Source organism: Cyprinus carpio, chromosome B11 (assembly GCF_018340385.1).
Source record: "Cyprinus carpio isolate SPL01 chromosome B11, ASM1834038v1, whole genome shotgun sequence".
Taxonomy (NCBI): Eukaryota; Metazoa; Chordata; class Actinopteri; order Cypriniformes; family Cyprinidae; genus Cyprinus; species Cyprinus carpio.
In genome coordinates this window covers 12,174,428-12,195,073 of record NC_056607.1, presented here as the reverse complement: position 1 = coordinate 12,195,073, position 20,646 = coordinate 12,174,428, and the positions used below count along the sequence as shown (strand labels likewise).

Here is a 20,646-nt window from a genome sequence, read left to right as displayed (position 1 = left end):
GGTTCTCTTGGTTGTTGTGCTGCTTTTTCTTCCACACTTTTTCCTTCCACTCAACTTTCTGTTAACATGCTTGGATACAGCACTATGTGAACAGCCAGCTTCTTTGGCAATGAATGTTTGTGGCTTACCCTTCTTGTGAAGGGTGTCAATGATTGTCTTCTGGACAACTGTCAGATCAGCAGTCTTCCCCGTTATTGTGTAGCCTAGTGAACCAAACTGAGAGACCATTTTGAAGGCTCAGGAAACCTTTGCTGGTGTTTTGAGTTGATTAGCTGATTGGCATGTCACCATATTAATTTGTTGAATTTGTGGGTTTTTGTTAAATGTGAGCCAAAATCATCACAATTAAAAGAACCAAAGACTTAAACTACTTCAGTCTGTGTGCATTGAATTTATTTAATACACGAGTTTCACAATTTGACTTGAATTACTGAAATAAATGAACTTTTCCACAACATTCTAATTTGAGATGCACCTGTATTCTCTTTCAAAGCATAGTCATAGGCATATTCTCTTTAACCAAAAAAATGGCAAGACCTAAAAGAGACATCAAAAAATGTATCGCTATTTTCCATCTTATAGGGACACAAATAATACAACTTGATCTTTTTTTTTTCTTTTTCAAAACATGACTTTTAATATCGATTTTAATGTTTGTATCCCAAAGGATACATTGCCAGTTTGGGGGAATAAATTAACTGAAAACAGAACACTTGTGTTTATAAATGCTTGTTACAACATGGTTGTAATTCCTGAATGCTTTGGAATACTCTTTTTAAAGAAGACACATAGCAGATTATTGCTGAAGTGAAAGCATTTAAAAGAAAGAAAGTATAAAAACGTTATAGAAGTTTAAGTTTGCAGTAAAGATAATGCGGTATACTATTTATTTTTAAATTGTATTACTTCTATTACAAAACAGTCACCAAATATGGAACCTTGACTGTCAGACCTTTCCAACGATATCGGTTTTGTCAAGAGTACAAAAAGATTTGATTTTCTACTGTTGCGGCAGTTTGATTTTCTCCCCTGGGTTAAAGGTTTGAAATTTACATCCTGCCCCTACTGTCCTCTTTTTTGAAAACTAAAATATGGTCACCCTAGATTTAGGGTTAAAGGCAAGCCCGCTCTGCAGCCATCTTGGTATCGTCCCTTGGCAGCTTTTTTCAGTCATGCAATTAAAGCACCAATCTGCTTGAATGGGTGAAAAATGAAAAAGGGTTTGATGATGTTAGTGACATTTCTCTCACTTTTTTTCTCATTTTCTCTGACAGGGTAGTTTGAGGAGCAGCAGTCAGGTCTCTCCTCAGGAGTTTCTGAGTGAGCTGAAAGGAGGTGCCACCGATGAGAGACTGTTTGCTTGTTTGGACTCCCTCAGAGTGTCACTCACCAGCAACCCAGTCAGGTACTCACTTAAAATATATATATATATTTTTTTTGACTGTTTAGAACATTACATTTTATATATGATGTTAGTCATGCTTTTTGGCTTCAAAGTTTTCCTGTTTCTCTCTAATTTATGTAATTTAGCAGGATATTTTTGCTGGTTTTTTTTAATCTCTAGAAACCTGCTCAGCTTACACAAACATGCTTTTACATCTGCAAACTCTTACTCGCATCTAAAACTTGACAAGCCAGCTTTATATTGCAACTCACTGAATACTCGAAAACACACTGAACTTGCCAGCCTAGCCACCTACCACATCTGACCTCTGACATTTGCCCATTGGTGTGTAACTCAGTGGCGTACCCCAAGATTTCAGACTAGAGCAGCATTAAACACTGGCATTCATTAATATGTATTACCGATTGCCATGTCGCCCCAGGTTTTCCCTCCTACCTCTTAATTGTTTGATGCCGTTTGCGACGAGCTCCCCTGCTGTTCGCCTGCATTTGTACCGCAAACATGACAGAGAGGCCTCTCCAGGAGGGTGAAGATGATAAACAATTTTTGAAATAGTTTTTTTTTTTTTTGAATAGGCTTTTCTTTTTTCCTTTTTTGTGACCATTAAAATGACTCTAACAGCATAGATTTAAGTGCAGTTCAAGAGAGACGCATGCTGCGGGCAATGGTTGGAAGTGTACAATGACAGGAGAAAAAGGTTGATATGAGAGGAAATGCATATTTCATTCTCATAGTTGTGTGTTGATGTCATTCTGTTGTCCTTGGATACATTTTTTTTTATTTTGTTTTATTGTCTCTTTTTTTAGTTTTTGCTTTTTATTGATCTTTCAAAAACATTTTTAGGAATATATTGAAGTCTGCACATTTCAAGTAACTAAACAAAGTTTTTTTTAACTGCAGTGTTAGGGGGTCCAGAATCATTTGCTTTGTAATCAGAGCACAGATTTATAACAAGACATTGTTTAATATGTTGGATAACGTGACCTTAGAAGCATCATGAGTGCGTTGCTTTACGACACTCATTTTGTCCAGTGTCCTTTTCATCTTAAACATTTTCCTCATTCCAATCACAAAAAATCCAATAGATAAGCGGGTTAGAGAGCCGAGTGTGTGCGTGCAGATAAAGTTATTACAGGTGGTTAAATTTAATTTGGCAGACCGCACTAAGCAGTGCGTCTAATTTCAAAGTCTATGGATGGAAAAATAAACCTCATCTGTGATGATGAAGGAGGAGAGAAAGGGAAAGTCGAGAGCACATTCGAGCAGGAGAGTCGGTGTTAAACTGTTTTCATCAGCACTGCATTCTTTATTGGCATAATTCATGAAATGTCATGATTTCTATTAGCACCCAAACGCTGTTCTGGCACATGCAGCTGTTCGTTATGGCCGTGAATGTCGCAGGCAGAATGATCCACAATCGGAAAGCAATGGCTGACCTTGTGTGGAGAGTGTATCCTGAACATTACTCACACCTGGCGCCTTATCATTGGTTCCTGTACAAGGTTAAAACTTCTCCAAACAATTCAATCTTTTTTAATTAGTGCTTTTGCCATTGTCTGGCTACAGTATGACACAAAGATGTTTTATTTGGCTATGCTGAAAGCCTGCAGCGTTGTATTTTTATAGGTCACTGTTGTGGGATGAATAAAGCCAAGATAAGGAAAGGAAGACTAGAGTAAAAGTTGATTTGTTGCTAAAAAGGTTCATTGAGTGCGAATGCTCAGTCAAGTGGAATAGCACAACATTTAGACACTCACAGTGGTTTTTGTTCATTAAGTCTAGATTAGCCTGTATTTTAGGTCGTGAGGACCTTGATGAATATTTCACAGTGGGGGCGGGAATGTAGAGACTAATTCTTCTAATAGATGACATGACTGATCCATGTAGCCTCATTACTGTGAACTTCTCTAGAATCCACATGCTTTGCAATAAGAAGCAAGAGAGAAGGCCGTGACAATTCCCAAATGAAAATGGACATATGGTATTTTATCATAACTAGGATCCCCACAGGTCCCTCTCAGCGATTCCCAGTTGGAACGTCTGGATGTTTATATTCACATGCAGTCAAGGCTGATATTGGCCCACATTGGAAGTCATTTTACCATTATGACAGTTTCTTCTTTTCTTCTTTTCCTTAGAGGCTGTAAAAAAACGCCTCATTGTAAGATAGGTTGATGCTTCTTATTGTTAATCTTGGCCAAGAGATGCGCTCATATTGCCATTAGTCGCTATTTATAGTGTTAAAATTGTTGGCATCAATCTGCCTGGTGATTTCAAGGTTGTTGTTTTTTTTCTCCAAATTTTATGCCAAAATTACTAGATTGAAGCTTTAGTTTGAACACTTTAAAATGAAAATGGGCAAGACATAATAATATTCAATTCGTAAACATTTAATGCATTAGGTATCATAAATTAGCATTAAACACACACACAAATAATTATCAAATCTGCTGTTTGTACAATTTCACCTCTCTGGAGGCCTGAAATGCAACCAAATACAAAACTTTTTTTTAAAGGGGTCCTATTATGCTTTTTGAATTTTAGTCAGTGTGTAGTGTGTTTGTTTGGGCATAAAAAAGATCTACAAAGTTACAAATGTCAAAGTCCACTCCAAGTGAAGAAATTTCGTTTTTAAAAAAATCACTTTTCAAGAACGAATGGCTCGTTTGGACTACAGCGTTGTTTTCCGGGTTTTGTGATGAAACAAAGCTCCCCATTAGAATATCATTAAAATAGTTCACGCCTACGGAAATTCGAATGGTTAGGGGGTGGGGAGGGGCGAGGTCATGGTTAGAATGCTTGATTTAAGTGCATCAGACAAGACGACGACGAAGTGCTGCTGTAGCATCAAGTTTTCGCAAGTTATTACACATGCACCTGAATAATTATGTATTTAAATATGTATGTTACAATTATGAAAAAGTTTTTATAATAAATTGATGACAGTACAATACTGGACAATAGGGGTGTAACTAGGCATGGGCCGGTATGAGATTTTGACGGTATGATAACCTTAAGCAAAAATATCATGGTTTCACGGTATCACGGTATTGTTATTACAGATCTGAAATGTTTTTTTAAATGACTGGGTAAAAAAAAAAAAAAAAGTAATTTTCCTGCTGGACACAATATATTTTGTTTTTGAGCAACATACACAATATTAGAAACAGTAGAATTATCACATTTTTTCCCTTTGATTTGTTTCCTAAAAAAAAAAAAAAAGACTGACATATACATATCATTTATAACATTTCATACCATTTAGTTATAAAATAATAATCATACACATAATTTGATTTAATCATTACCCAATTTGAAGCAAAAACAGAATGTTCTGACAAGCTTTGTGAAATTATAAGTAAACTTTTCAGAAGACAGTCAGCTCCCCTCAGAAACACATTCATATAAACCCCAAAATAAATATTGAGGATTTTCTTCCAATAGTTTGTGCATCATGAACAGTGAGTAATCTGCCTGCTACAGTATTTTTCTCTGTGCGTCCGTCTTCAGCGTCCCTGGCCTGTGTTAATGGGCATTAACAGACTTCATATTTTCACATAAATTACATTTTGGAAAATGATTGCATTGCAACCCAGTTTCTGCAAGTCCAGAACAGAGAGTTGTAATAAGGTAAAAAACGTCCGGTTGCCGATCGTGTAAAGGCCAAAGTATATTTCGGCTGTCCGTGCACCTTCGGGATTACGTTATTTTCGTCATCAAGAGGGCTCACGGACAGCCGCGTACCCCGTGGTACTGCGCATGTGAGCTCATCCATCCGCGCTCATCTGCGGTTGAGTATAATTTTGAAAGCTGTGTGGACGCGGATCTGCAACGAGACGGAAAGGAACGCTGAATGTGAAGTGTACCCGGGCCTTAAGTTCGGCCATCCTACACACACGTGACTGACTGCTCGCTCACACCTACAGGAGGAGGAGGGGTCAGTGTTACTCTCTAAATTGCACTCAGCCTGAGGGATTCCTACTCTTTCAGTCTTTGAGGAGAAATGGAAAACAGCGCATACCGCAGGAACGGTATAATGGAAAATATTAGTGGTTTTGAAATCGTGAAATTTTCAAATCGCGGTATACCTTGAAACCAGTTCATCAGTTCATCAGCTCATGCCTAGGTGTAAAGATGCACAAATATGACGGTTCGGTACGTACCTCGGTTTTAACATCATGGTTTGGTATGATTTCGGTACAGCAGGGGAAAACTTTATTTTTTAATTTTTTAATGGTTTACTGAACAAGTTGCTCTTTCTTTAAATACATTCAGTTCTAGTTAAAATTTTCTTGATATTCTACCTCAGCTTATGCTTAAAACTTATAACTTTCATATTATAAGGTTACAATTAGGCCTAACAACTTAACCCAAACTTAAATTTAATTATTATATATTTTTAAATAGATGATCAACACTCAACTTTACCAAAAAAAAAAAATTGTATGCAAACATGTAAATTGCACATAATGCAGTTTTTAAATTAACTTATAAATAATACAATTTCTTACTACAGTGTTTCCCATACATTGAGTGTGGGTGTTTTTATATCACTGAATTTCTGAAGTAAACTGACTGTCTTCAGAAAACTGGATGTCATTTTCATTTCATCTTGCATGTAATGCCTAATAAATTAGCGTTTGTGAGCAGAGTGTTGCTTTGTGTACAGCCCTTACCGGGGAAACCTTGGTCTCTTTGACTCTGACTCTGACTCTACCACTCCAACAGCGCCTCCTGAGAGTGAGAGAATGCAGAGAATGACTCTGCATATATATATGCCGCCACAAATAGAGTACAAGTATGTGGGAAACACTGGACTATCTTATTAATAAATTTAACTTTCTAACAGTTTCACTGCAATTCATGTTATAATGTTAGAATTAAAGAACAATAAACATAATACATATGCACTTATCTGTACATAGTAAAATGCAGTTATTTTTAAGCGGTTGCTGACATCCTATCTAAAATGGGATTAAGCCAAAAAATCACTTTCCACTCAATAATCACAATGTTTCCACTCTAATATGTCTTGCAATATCCGTGCGTGCAAAGGTTCTGCGCTGGGCCTGAATCTGGCTCAAATTGATATTAGCAATATTGACGCCATCCTTAAAGGTGCTGTATGTAGGATTGACACTGAGTGGTTGAACTAGGTATTGCAGTCCAAATTCAAAATACTGGAGAGGGTTTTTTTCACCCAGCCCCTCCCTCCTCAGACTTGACGCACACGCAAGTTGCCAGATTGACAACACAAACAGGAACAAGTGCACTTGATGATGAATGAAATGAAATGTGCTGTGTTTTCCCCCAGCTGGCAACCTGGGGTGCCAAAATACAATTGGGTAAACTGGCAAGTGGGCAGGTTTCACAAACCAAAACAAAGGCCGACATTCCGGCCCGGAACGCACATTTTCAAAGGAGAATTACTGACTGTAGCATTGTTTTTCAGATAAGCAAGTATGTTAATTTAGCATGTTTCTTAAATATCTGCAAACATATTATGGTATTTTTATTCTTTATTCTTTAGTCAAAATCTTACATACAGGACCTTTAACTATACTGGAGCAGATGGAACTTGCTTTGGCAAGGGGCGGGGCAGTACTGAAACACTGTCTAAGCTTGAGTCATTTGTGCCAGGCTGGGGAGAAAGATATTGTAATAATGTAAATTATGTAAAAAATAAGCACCAAGCATGAGAGTATGTTGTAGTACACCCCCAAAACAAAATCAAGACTTTGAAAAAGAGCATAATAGGACCCCTTTAAGATCCTATCAACTGTCTTACATTTTATAAACCAAAAATTGGACTGATGTGATCGAGGGAAGGTAGTGTTTCATCCCATCAGAGTCAAATTGAGCGTTTAACCTGCACCCACAAAGGTGACGATTGTACCTGCCAGTGTTTGATTCTGTTAGCTGACGTACGAGGTCCTTCATGTCATCAGAATGAGATGTTATTCTCTGGGGAATCCACTCAGACTTCACCAAGGATCAGAAACATCACACATGGTGTTTTTAATAAATAAATTCTACTATTGTTTTCTTCCGAGTTCAGCTTGATAACTAGGATTCTTTGTAGCAATGGATTTAACACATCAATCATTGTGATTTAAGCTGAATGCTGATGACATTTTGATGAATGCTCTTTGTTTTATGTGTCATCCTGTTTGCTGTTTTACTTGTCGAGTTGAGACAGTTCTATCCAGTTAGACAGTTCTAAGTTTAGTTTTAATTTCATATAGATATTCTGTTGTCAGAAGGATGATATGAGCACAGTTTTGCAGCAGTAGATATGTGTGTGTGTTTTCTGTGTGTGTGGTTGGTAATGATGAGCTTGATGAGTTTTGTGATCATGTTGGTGAGGCTGGCCATCCTTTGCTTGGCTGGCGTTTGATTTGTACTGTCATTCTCTCTCCTCCTCACATGGGGCATGAACACCAAGGATATGTAGGGGGCATGATTTATACCCATAATTCCTCTTCTACTCAGGCAAGTCGTCTGATTGGACGAGTTAGTGATGTTTCCATTAGCTATGTGCGCCATTGTGAGTGACATTTATTTTCACTCCTCCTTCACTCCTTTTTTTGTGTCAGTTTAGGAGTTCATCCTCCCATCACAGCAGAATGCTAAATGATTTTGAAAAGACACCTGTTCTGATTTAGCAGGCCTTATTGTACTCTACTGACTGTGACTGGTTAAATATTGAACAGGATGACCTAAACGAGGACAGGGCATAGTGGAAAGATGGTAATCCTTTCCTTTATTATGGCTACTCCTTTAACAGGATTATCATTTTGCCATATAATATCTGCCGTTCTTAACTAAAAGAATTGAAAAAAATAAAAAAAATATTTATTAAAACTTTTTTATTGTGAACTATAGAGAAATTCCTGATGTTGTTGTATCTTTGCCCATCACATCACTCTTGCTTTATTATAAACCCTAGTGAGGTGACTAAGGCAGAATTCTAACTGTTATAAAGCATTAAAGTGACTGGTTTGAAATGTTCTTCATAGCTGGCAGCTCCACATAAAACAAAGTGACTCACAACTGATTCCAGTAGAACTTAGTCAGGGTAGCGCTATATTTAAATTTGGACAGAAATGAAAACAAAGCTGTGAGAGATAGGCCTGCATTCAATGGATTGTACAGTTGTTTAAGGACACACTGACTGTCCAGTTAATGAAACGTCTTTCTTAAAAAAAAAAATGGCATAATTGTTACCTGCTGTGTTGAACTGCCTCTGTCTCAGGAATGTGCCTATGATGCCTCAAAATGCTGTCTATGTATGTTCACTAGCTTTTGAAACAGCTATTGATATCACATAAAAATCACAGTCCTTCCATGTGCAACCATCAGCACTTTTCATCCTCTCTCTATCTTTCTTGCTCTCTCTCTCCCTCTCGCTCTCTTTCTCTCTTTCCGTGTCTCTCACCCCTTTTGCTCTTTTTTTTTTCTCCCTCCTATTTATCCCAGTGTCAACTCTGGACAGATGTGCTCTTGTCCCGACATGTGTGGGGAGATGGAATATAAAGCATGTAATTTCCCTTGGGTCCAATAAAATGGGCTGCCAGTTCTCTCCAGAAACTGGGATGAAAAAAAAAGTTTCTGTACAAGTTATTTCAGAAAGAGAGAGAAAGTGTTTCTTTCGTGACTGGCCCACTCTGTCGCTTCTTTTTCTGTTTCCTTTCTCTCTGCCATGTTTCTGAAAGGCCCGTTCGTTTTCCTCTCTTGATGGCTGAAAATGTGCAAGACACTTTGATGTAAGGGAACGATAGGGGAGAGAAACAGACTTGTGAGTGAAAAAAAAGAGTGACAGCGAGTGAAAAACAGCAAGACGGAAATAAGGGAAGTTGTCTACAAATTTATTTTGAATATCGGCAAGTGCTTTTTGTGTGTGAGAGGTGAAAATACATTTCTTTTTAACCAAAAATATTTAAAGTTGCAAAAATTTAGGTAAACTTGCATATCCTTGCAGGTCTTCTGATGAGAAAAAACAGTTGATTCAGCTTGATAATCAGTTTTTATTTTCTTCAAAACATTGGATTTGCTGTGCAATTAATGGCCCTTCAAACCATTTTAAGCTCATTATATATCAGGAACCCTTCTGGTCATTAATGTGCATCCACATTATTTGGTCCTGTTTAACAGTGTTTGTGAGGGTTGTGTCTCTTACTCCACTTTTTTTGCGTGGAAAAAAAAAAATCTAGTGAAAGATAATTTTACTAATACATTTTAACCAATGCTTTCGATAGGCTACATGTTTTACGTCTTAAGGTGTCATAGTTTAAATATTGATTGAAGCAGGGCCAGTCCCTGAGGGTCAAATTTAATAGAATTTACAGGCTTCCCACAGCCCTAGAAAACCAGGGAATTTCAAAAGTGTGATTTCCAGACTTGGAAAAGTCATAGAAATATATAATTTCTTAAAAGGTCATGGAAAAGTCACAGAAACTTTTATAGTCAATATAAACTTTTCTAGCTACACTAATGTTCAAAGGTTTGTAGTTATGAACTGTTTTCATTTGATCAAAATACAGTGAAAACTGTGATACTGTGAAATATTATTACAATTTAGAATAACTTTTATATTTGAATATATTGTAATGTAATTTATTTCTATAACGCAAAGCTGAATTTTTGCAGCCATTACTTCAGTCATCAGTGTCACATGATACTTCAGAAATCATTCTAATATGCTAAATTGGTGCTGAGGTAATTTTTCATATTATTTTCAATGTTGACAATAGTTGTGCTGCTTAATATTTTTGAAAGAGGTGTGACAGTTTTGATTAAGAATTCACAAATTCATTAAATAGAATATTTAAAATTACAGCATAAAGATTGAGTCATGAAACAAACATGTAAATTCATTGATCAACCCCGAATTTAAGTGGTCAGTGATTAATAGCGGAACTGAACATTTCTTAACATGTTTATCACTGATAGTTCACATATAACACGTTAACATGTCACATAGAACATGTTAGAGGGGGAGCAAGTTTTGTTGATGTGCACCAGGCAATCAAGGTTTAAATGCTTGTTTTAAGTTGCCATCAAATTTCTGCACTTTTGCCCTTCTCTCTTGTCAAAACTGGTTTGATTACAAAACTGTGCAGAGTAAAACAGAGTTCCAGCGTGATACAACATGGCCTCATCACACAGGCTTTTCCTCATTCATGCTGTCACTAACAATTTGGCTAATAGCCCGTTACAGAGTCTCACTTGGTTGTGTGCAGATTGCCCTCCTTTATTTTCATTCCAGTGCCTCCTCTCTCTGCATACTGTGTCTTCGTTCTGGATGTAGACTGTACTGGTCAGAGCACTTGCTGGAAACATCGGTTCTGTCTCCAGTGAGCGTGTTTAGCTTTGCTGTTGCAGCTAAAGGCAGTGTGTTGGCTCAGTGACTGTCACTCTCCACAAAGCTCACCGTGCCTGTGGTTTCCCCCCAGAGACACACTGCCTGTGCTTTTCCCTCCAGCATCGGCCTGTGGTTCAGCGGTCATGCCCCATCAAACTGTCCTCTATAGAGGAGACAGAGCACACTGTGTAGGTAGGACGTTTACCTATAAATCATCACTGAAGCCATTGGTTTTGTTGTTATTTGAAATTTTTCTTAATGTATGCTCTCGTTCTAAAGATGCTTGTATTTAATTAAATTGTTTAAAAGTTACAGTAAAGACTTAAAAATGCTACAAAAGATTTGTGTTTCTGTTGTTTTGGATGTTCAAAGAATCCAGAAAAAAAAAAGTATATTTAAGTTTCCACAAATATTAAGCAGCACAACCTTTTTCATTATTGATAAATGTTTTTTTAAGTAGTAAATCAGCATATTAGAATGATTTCTGAAGGATCGTGGGACAAACTGGAGTAGTAGTTGCTGAAAATTCAGCTTTGCCTTCATAGAAATAAAATGCAATGTAAAATGCATTAACACAGAAAACAGTTATTTTAATCTTTAATAATATTTCACAGTATTATCGTTTTTACTATATGTTGTTTAAATACATTCATCCATGGTGAACACTAGGGCTGTGTATCACCAGCAAAGTCACGATACGATACATATCACGATTAGTGGTCGACCAATATTGGTTTTTTGACAGCCGATGCTGATATCTTGGAAAGCAGGGGGGTTTGATAGCAGAAATTAAGCATATATATATATATATATATATATATATATATATATATATATATATAGATATATATATTATATATATATATATAAGAAATTTAAAATCACATAGCTCCGCTACGTTTTCTGCTCTATAGACGTGCGCTCCACTCAGTCACTGTATCTCACACACACACGTCAGTCACTCACAGGTCACGCTGCGCGCACACAGTCATCAAATCTCTGTGACAATACATCTTAGTATCAAACACAGCACTAGTGAACACGAGACTTTATTCAAAAAACAAATAAATTTTACTCACCCCAAACTTTGAATGTTGGTTTCTTAATTTAGATAAAGTGTGTACCGTAATTTATTTTCAGAGAGTCTGTCTGACTCTGTGATTCTTTCTGTTTGTTTGATGCCAACACTCCCCATGCAAACACCTTCCTCATAAAACCTGTTTCCCAAATATTATAGTTCATCTATAAATAGTCCATAAATAAACAGTTCATCCAAATGAAAGTTCTGTCATCATTTACTCACCCTCACACATTTTTCCAAACATTTATACCTTTTTATCTTTGGAATATAGCACATACTTGTAATACTTGGAATATAGCTCACAAGTCACATGCACTACATTTGTAAAGGTTATTGTTTTTTTTTTGGTGCTTGAGCACACTCATTTTTGTCTCTTTGCGATCAGCGGAAGAAAGAAAGTGAAAGTCATATAGGTTTGAACGACATGAGGGTGCACAAATGATCAATTTTTCTTCACATCACATTTCATTGTATTAAGTTATATTATGTGCCTAATAATAATATTATATTATAATGCCTAAGTTAATTCTCTGACTGACCAGCATTTATCAAGGCAGCATTTTCTTTGCTTCAGGAAAGTATATGTTTGTCTGTGCTGTTCATTTTTCTTCAGCTTATCAGTTGTTTCTTTCTATTCTCTCAATTTTCTCACCCCTCGCGACCCATTTCTGCTTGTGAATGCAGATCCCACACCTCCTCCTCTTAGGGGTCAGCCAGTCTCTCACTCCTGATTTGGGCTAGCAGCTTTTGTTTTGACTTGTGCAGGTTTTTTTTTTTTTTTGCATCTATTATCAGGTTTTTCCTTTTCTCTCTCTGTCTCATCATCTCCCTCACACTTTCTCTTGTTGCCCGAGTTGCCCAAAGTAATTCCCACTTCTCTCGAATGAGGAGTTGCACCCACAACCCTCACCTGCCCCCCTCAGAAACCCAAACCCGTGCACAGGCAGTCACGCATACACCCTTGCCCTCTTACTTTCTCTTGCTGAGCGGAGGCGTTTGTGTAGGGGACATGATTGTATTAAATGAAGGTGATTAATGGCGCTGACAAACAGGTGGAAATTGGTTTTAGATATTGTATTAAAACTGACCTTCAGGTTTAAGGCTTTAGATTTGTTATTTTGTCAGACACACAAAATAGCAAGTGACTTCGTGAGCCAAGTGGAGAGGTTCTGAGCCTTGGCTTTGTCACATCTTTTGGAGAGCGCAGCCAATAAAACAGCATCGGTTGAGGACAGAGTTAGATCTGGCTTCTCTGTCGCCATATCTCTGCACTCTGATAATTCTTCTCTCTGCAGATCCTTCTTCCTATTCATCATCACTGACAAGGACTTCCATCTCTTTCTTGCAAATGCTCCTGGCATGTTTCCTTCATCCTTGTTGTTTGAATCAAATCTTTTGTCTTTTAATTTGAGGTCTTTTAATCAACCAGCGTCAATGAATTTTGCCTACCTTTTGATTGCCCATCCATATAAAATGTATTTGTTGGTCTGATCAGAAGCAGTGAGATGTTTAAGCTGACATGATTAATGATTTTAATTAAACAACTGATTGACAGAGATAGGGATGCGCAGAGATGAAAGAAATGAGAAGATGAGAGGAGAGAATGTCATCCAGATTGTCCTAGACAAATTAATATAAAAATCCAGGCATAATTATCATAAAAAAGTCTAGGTTGGATTTAGACATGACAGTCTGAGCTGTGGAGATCACTCTTTAACATCAAGACCTGAAAGGAGACTAGACTGGATAAACATATTGTTTTTCCGAATAATTGCAAACTTCGTTTAGACTACTTAATAACAAAAGAGTCTTAAGAACTTCTTTTCATGAAAAGCTGCAAAAGATAACTTACCCACTGTATAATTTACATCATTAATGTGCAGTCATATTTGTACAGGGAAATTCCATGGGTAGCCATATCAATAGTAAAGTACAATTTGTAGTTGCACATGATGTAGGAGTGTGCTATATACTGCTAGATACGATTAACCTGTAGACATTTGTCAACCGGCAGAGATTTTGGACTATTGTCTCTATCACAGTTACACGTTCATGTGACTGCTTTCTAATATACTAATATTCCTGCTGTCTGTCATTCATTTTAATCAAACAACAAAATAGAGAAAGCTCTCACTGCACTTTTGTAGCTTTAATAAGAAGAAATATATTTTTAATTTACACAGTGAAGAATATGCAGTGTCTTTATACATTTGATTACTTTATTCAATGTATTTAGTATTTCCTATTTATTTGTTCTACTGTTTTTTTTTTGTCCTTTTGCTTGTAATTAGTTTCTTATTATTTAATCGCTGACTGTTTACTTGCCTTCAGTGAGCTTAAGTTTTTTTCTTTTTAATATAATTTAGGGTAGTACCTTGTTTAAAGCAAAAATAACTATTGTAATATATATTGTTATCGTGAAATAGAATTATTCATATTGTCATATAAGATTTTGGTCATATCGCCCACCTCTAGCATGACATAAATTTTGTATCAGATTCAAGCTTGTTAAAGGTGCTGTATGTAAGTTTTGACTCTAATAAAGAATAAAAATACCATAATATGTTTGCAGATATTTAAGAAACATGCTAAGTTAACATACTTTTTTATCTGAAAAACAATGCTATAGTCAGTTATTCTCCTTTGAAAATGTGCGTTCCGGGCCAGAATGTTGTTCTCTTTTTTTGGTTTGTGAAACCCGCCCACTGCAAATTTACCCAATTGTATTTCGGCACCCCAGGTTGCCATTTGGTGGAAAACACTGTATTTCATTTCATTCATCATCAAGTGCGCTCGTTCCTGTTGGTGTTGTCAATCTGGCAACCGTGTGTGCATCAAGTCTGAGGAGGAGGGGCCGGGTGAAAAAAACCCTCTTCAATATTTTGAATTTGGACTGCATTACCAAGATCAACCACTCAGTGTCAATCCTACATACAGCACCTTTAAACTTATGCAAACTGAACACATTTACCAATATAAGATGATGATGCAGAATGGGTTCCTAAAGTCATGTAAGCTTAATGGGGAATCTGTTTTTAACAGGCCTGCAAAGAGAGGAAATACATAGAAATAGCTTTTTGATTGCAACTTTCATGAAACAGTTTTAAAAGTCCTTATCCAGTTATCACGAGCAACTGGAAATGACATGGAGAGAGTGAGTTACTGCACTTTTGAACTATTTAAAGTCTTCAAAGTTTTGTACGAAAAGGGAGGCGGGTAGACGAGGGTCAAACAGAGCAAAAGACAAGAGGAAACACCTGCATTTCTTAGCATGCTGTTGCATCACTCAGTGTTTTTATTTTATACGATAGTGGAGAACTGACAGGAAAGTACCAGGAGAGATGGAATATGACCCATGCTGGAGCACATCAGCTGTTTTGTAAGTCGGGAGCAACACATTACCCTCTGAGCCACAGCTTTACTCTGGTTTCTGAGTGTGAATAAATGCGTGGTGCTTGTGTGTTCCATGTATGTACATACATGCAATTGTGTTGATCCCTTTATGGTTCTCCAGGTCTCCCCACAGGCTTTTTTACAACTTAAAAACATTTCCCGTGCCCCTCAACTCCAAATCACAGGAGCTGCTTCTTTGCCTTGGGGCTGTTATGCAGGGATGAGTGTTTGTTTGTGTATGAGGGTACATATATTAACCCCTATACTTCCTCTTTCAGAGTGTAATGCAGACAGGAAAGGCAGTTCATTTTCTGTTATGTACAGGTCACAAACCACATCCATCTCATTCTAAGCCATAGTGGGAATTTCACAAAAGCCATAAAAAATTAGCGTAGTCTCATTGTCTCGTAACTCGGAGACCTTTTAGCTTACTGTAAATAGTAATTTTAGCATTCGGGCAAACTTTATTGCTCATCTGATATGTTGTGGGTGTGCTGACACTTGATCGTTCTCATTAAATGTGGTGGAATTTTTAATCAGCTTAATGCAATAAAAATATATTCTGATCGGTTGTCACGCCAAGGTCGGAAAATATTTCAGAATGCCGTCGTTATTTAGATTCCAGCAATTTGATTCCTCTCAACACCGCTCGTGTTTTATTGACGAGAGGTTGGCATTCAGAGGCAGCGCTATTGATCGAGCCAAACTTAAATTACCGCCCTGAGTTTAACTGATTAAGGCAGCTTCATGTTTGTGTCTTCTAGTCTCAACTCACCAGGGAGTTTTTCTTTCGTCCCGTTCTCTCACTTTGATGGGATGACCATTCATGCTGCTTAGTGCCATGCTAAATACATTTAAGGACTAATTAGTTTTCATTTTTCACCAATTAATTTTTCACAGCTAGATTTGCTTGAAAATGGCTGGTAAGTTCAGACTCGTCTTTTAAAACGTGACACTTTCTAAAGGTCCACAGGTTTCTTTTATGCCATATAGTGGAGCTGCTTGAACAAAGCACATATCCTTATTATATAGTCTTTAATAGTTTTTCTCTTTGACACTTGTGATTTTGTCCTCTGCCTTTCAAGTCTTGTTTCCAAGCGGAAGTAGTTTCTGTGATCGATTTTTATATATGGAGAAGCTCTATAAAATTTCAGACCAATATACTCTCTCACCCTCATTCATTTTGGTTTGTGTGCGTTTGAATAGGAAAGCAGTCTGGGAATAGACTACTGAATGTGAATGCTCAAAACCAAATGTGACTTTAGGTGAGTGCAGGCTTACATTTTCGCTTCTCATTTGCCATGGTGATTCTTTCTCCCTCAGCGTGCTCACTCTGATGCAAATCTTTTCTCCGCTCGCTCATGTACGGGCTTTGCTAAATTGGCTCTTCTCAAAAAAATCGCCTTCCTGTGGAAAGTGCAGACTTCCCAGGGTGCACCGGGGGAGGCCCTCCGAACGACTCCAGACAGGCCTATCAATCTGAATTTCTAATCCAGCCATTTCAGCCTTGTTTAGGGCCTCATTTGCCTGCAATTCAAATGTCAGCTTATTGAGTTTCTGGCCGCAGCTCTCTCTCTGTCTCTCTCTCACTCTCCCTCTCTCTCTCTCTCACTCTTTCTCCTCTAGCCCACCGGCCCCCTGTATCCTTCCATAACTCAGCGCTAAAGCATTTAGCGGCACTCACACGCCAGTGTGAAGTCTGACACAAGTCTGAAGTCAGAAGTTCACTTGCTGCTTTGATGGAGAGTGCGCTGTTGTTCGTGCAAGGGCATGTATGGCTGAAATGAGTAACCGTTCTGTGGTCTGATTGCGCTGGTTTTGATGTGTTTTCCTTTCTGGTGAGAAGAAAAAGGAACATTTACTCTTGCTGTTATATTCTAACAACGGTATGTTTTTCAAGAATACATATTTTTTTCCTTCCTGAAGAAATGTCAAATGTTATATATGGGCATTAAGACTATTGAAGTTTCATTTACATTTTCAAAATCAAGTAGTTGGTAGGTTGTCTAAATGTCTAGTTGAGCAGTTGGTCTGTGTATATTTGGGATCATTTAGGCAGTATAAAGTTATTTATCAGTTTAAAGGTGCATGAAAATCAGATTTTTCCAGGTTTTAAGTGCTATAATCATGTCCCTGGTGCATCTACCAACCAAGGAAACGGGAAAAAGATTAACCCATTAACTTTGTTTTGGTAAGCCTTTTTCTGCAAGCGTCTGAAAAAACAAGCATGTCTGATTTCGCTCCACTAGTGACATTGCAAAGGGATCTCATTATAATATTACAGCCCCTTAATCTGTATGTTTCTACCCACGGCGCCATCATTTTGATTTCGCAAGCGACAACGGTATACAAGCTCTAATGCCATGGCGAAAGTTTGAGCAAAACATGCCAACTGTTCTGGCTTTGGCTGCACAGAGAAGCACAGAACACTATTTAGAGTCCCAGCCTCAGAGAAGACAACAGAGCAGTGGATTTATTGATTTATTTACAGTATATTGCTGCTGCCACACAGATCTAAAACAAAAATGTGGTTTACAGTCATGTGTTAGAATAAACACATATACAGAAGAGCACAATTTTTTTTCTTTTAATAAACATTGATAAACCAAGCACCTCCTATTTTGCTAAAATCACATTACATGTTTTTACTTATTTGCATGTTAAGTTTAGGCTTTTATGGAGGAACGAAACCGCACCGCTGGAAAGGGGAGGAATGGGAAACAATATTTTTTTTTTATCTCGATTATTGGATTTTCATAATCGTTTGGAGCCAAAATCGAAAATATTTTTAGATTAATTGCATAGCCCTAGTCGTATCTGTTGCTACTTCACAAGCTGGAGATTCAGGACTTGGTATCTGTTATTGCCTCTTCCCGCATGGGCCAGATTCAGTGCTAATCTTGATCTGTTAGTGTCTCTCTGGATGTGTCGGAGACTCAGAACGGAACATGGATGATCTGTTTCTATCTTCTACAACGAAGGCCGGAGACTCAGAACAAGGTATCTGTTATTGTCTCCCTCCTTACAGGACAGAGACTCAGAACGGTTGTGTCTGTTACAGTCTCTCTGGACGTGCCGGAGACTCAGAACGTGTTGATCTGTTAGTGTCCCTTCGCAGGACTCAGACTCAGAACAGTGTAGCTGTTATTGCCTCTTCCCTCACGGGACTCGGAACAAGGAGTATCTTTTGGGAAGGTACATTTATCTCATTCTGGTGAGGAGGGGATTACAATTTTGGCGCTTCTCCATTTCCAGGCTGTGATTGGTTGTTTCCATCAGAGTGGGGGGACATGGTGTAGCCCACCCTTCTTTCCTCCTGTGGAACCTATATGCATAGTCCAAAAACACATTTAGAAAAGTGTCACTAAAGTTTTACCGGTGAATTTTTCACTTACCAAACCACAAACAGAATACATTTGGCAATGTTACGAACACAATAAGTCCAAACATGATGGAAAAAGATTGAACGGTCATGCATGCATTCATTACTCCATTAACAGCTGAGCTTGTGTAAGATGTTGCACTACACATCGCTGGCACTGAGAATACTTATTTCTCTGAATAAGTATGAGATGTGTGTGTTGTAGTTTGCATCAGTTTAAGGTTTGAGAACATAGTTATGAATGGATTTGGATGGAACTCTGTGATCTCTCTCTTTGTTTCTCCCACTGCTGCTGCGTCCAGAGGTCCTAAGGAATTTTTATGGCAGTCACAGGCCAAAACCTAAGAAATCAGTCTGTTGGTGGGTGAAGGGCAGAAACCTCAATCTGACCAATATAAAGTCCTCACATAGGGGCCTCACCATAAAAAGGTCTTTTTCTTGCCCTCTGAGAGGTGTCTGGCTGTTGTCTTGGCATCTTTATCTGTTGGTGCTGGACAGTTTGCCTATGTTAGTCCACACAGATCCAATCAAAATGTAGCAAACCTTTGTCCACTATTGTTGTCAGAGAGGGGCCCTGCCATAAACTGGGCCCTGGAATGTGCTGTCCACTACATTTGTGTAATACTGCTCTCCCTGCTCGTGTGATATCGCTTATCATATGTTATAACTACGAGACCTACGAAATCTCACAGGGACATTTTTGTACCAGTATCTTGAATTTAAGGACATAACTGCATTTAAGTTGTGGCCCTGCATCTTATTTGTCAACAGTTAACTGTATGAAATGTCAGCTGATGTACAGGCCTTGGGCACCGGCAGGGCCAGTGCGTTAACTGTGTTAAAATATTTTAATTGCCTTATTGCTCATAACTAATTAAGTTAACGTGGTAAACTGACAGCCCTAATAATAATGTATATAAAGCAAAAAAATGCTTTTTGTTTGAAATTTTTGTTTTTCAAAGAATCCTGAAAAAAAAAAAAAAGTATCACGGTTTCAACAAAAAATTACATTTTAAAATATTAAAATAGAAACCAGTTATTTAAAATGAATATTTCACATTATTACAGGTTTTTTTTTTTTTTTTATAAATAATAATAACTTTACAAACGTTGGATGACAGCATAAATACCAAAAAAAGAAAAAGAACAAAACACACAAAGGACACAAGTAAGGGTAACTTAAAGGGAACATACAAATAAACCCTGGCAACCAATTACCGCACAGAATAATGCATCATCAATTTAAAACAATTCTTTTAAAGCTTGGGCTGTACTACTCCAATAAGTGACCGTTTGTATTCTAGCCCCATTAATCCTTGCAGTGCTGCGTTCTAAACAAACAATATAATGAAAAGACAGCAGCCAGAGTCTTCTAAGATCCATGTCAGGAGTGAACCATTGCTTTATAATTGTTTTTTTAGCAGCAGTGAAACTAGACATTAACAGTCTTCTCTGAACTAACGTAAAGTTGTAGGAAGAATCATCATTTAACAACATAAGACAAGGATCAAGGTCAAACTTCAACTTTGTGATATGTTTTAGTACTTGAACTACATGTTTCCAAAAATTGGATATAACTGAACAGTCCCAAAACATATGCAAAAAAGTACCTTTAGAGTTCTTGTTACACAGACTGCAATTAGGATTTGATGAGACTGAGAGTTTCAAGCATCGCTTACATGGGGTACAATACATTTTGTGTACAGTTTTGAAATGAATAAGAATGTGACATTATTACAGTTTTAATTGTTATTTATTATTATTATTATTATTATATATTTTTAGTAATTATTTTAAACTCATAAATGCAGCCTTGGTAGTCATAAAAATCTTACCAACCTCAAACTCTTGAACAGTGTGTATTTTTATATAATAAATACAAATAAAAAATCTGTAGAAGAGTCTGTAGAATTTACACCAGTACTTTGCTTAGAACTTAAAATAAGTCAGTTTTGATGCTTGTCATGTGTGGCATGTGTACAGTAAGGTATGTGCATGGACGTGTATTGATTTTCCTTAAT

At 37.4% G+C, this 20,646-nt stretch overlaps 1 protein-coding gene across 1 annotated transcript in view; it reads left to right on the top strand.

Moving 5' to 3' along the window:
* The window catches only part of LOC109098308 (protein diaphanous homolog 3-like), a 328,141-nt gene that overhangs the window by 95,615 nt on the left and 211,880 nt on the right, over positions 1-20,646 (top strand). The window contains 1 exon segment of the mRNA XM_042733923.1: positions 1,275-1,405. Coding sequence (XP_042589857.1) covers positions 1,275-1,405 — 131 coding nt within the window.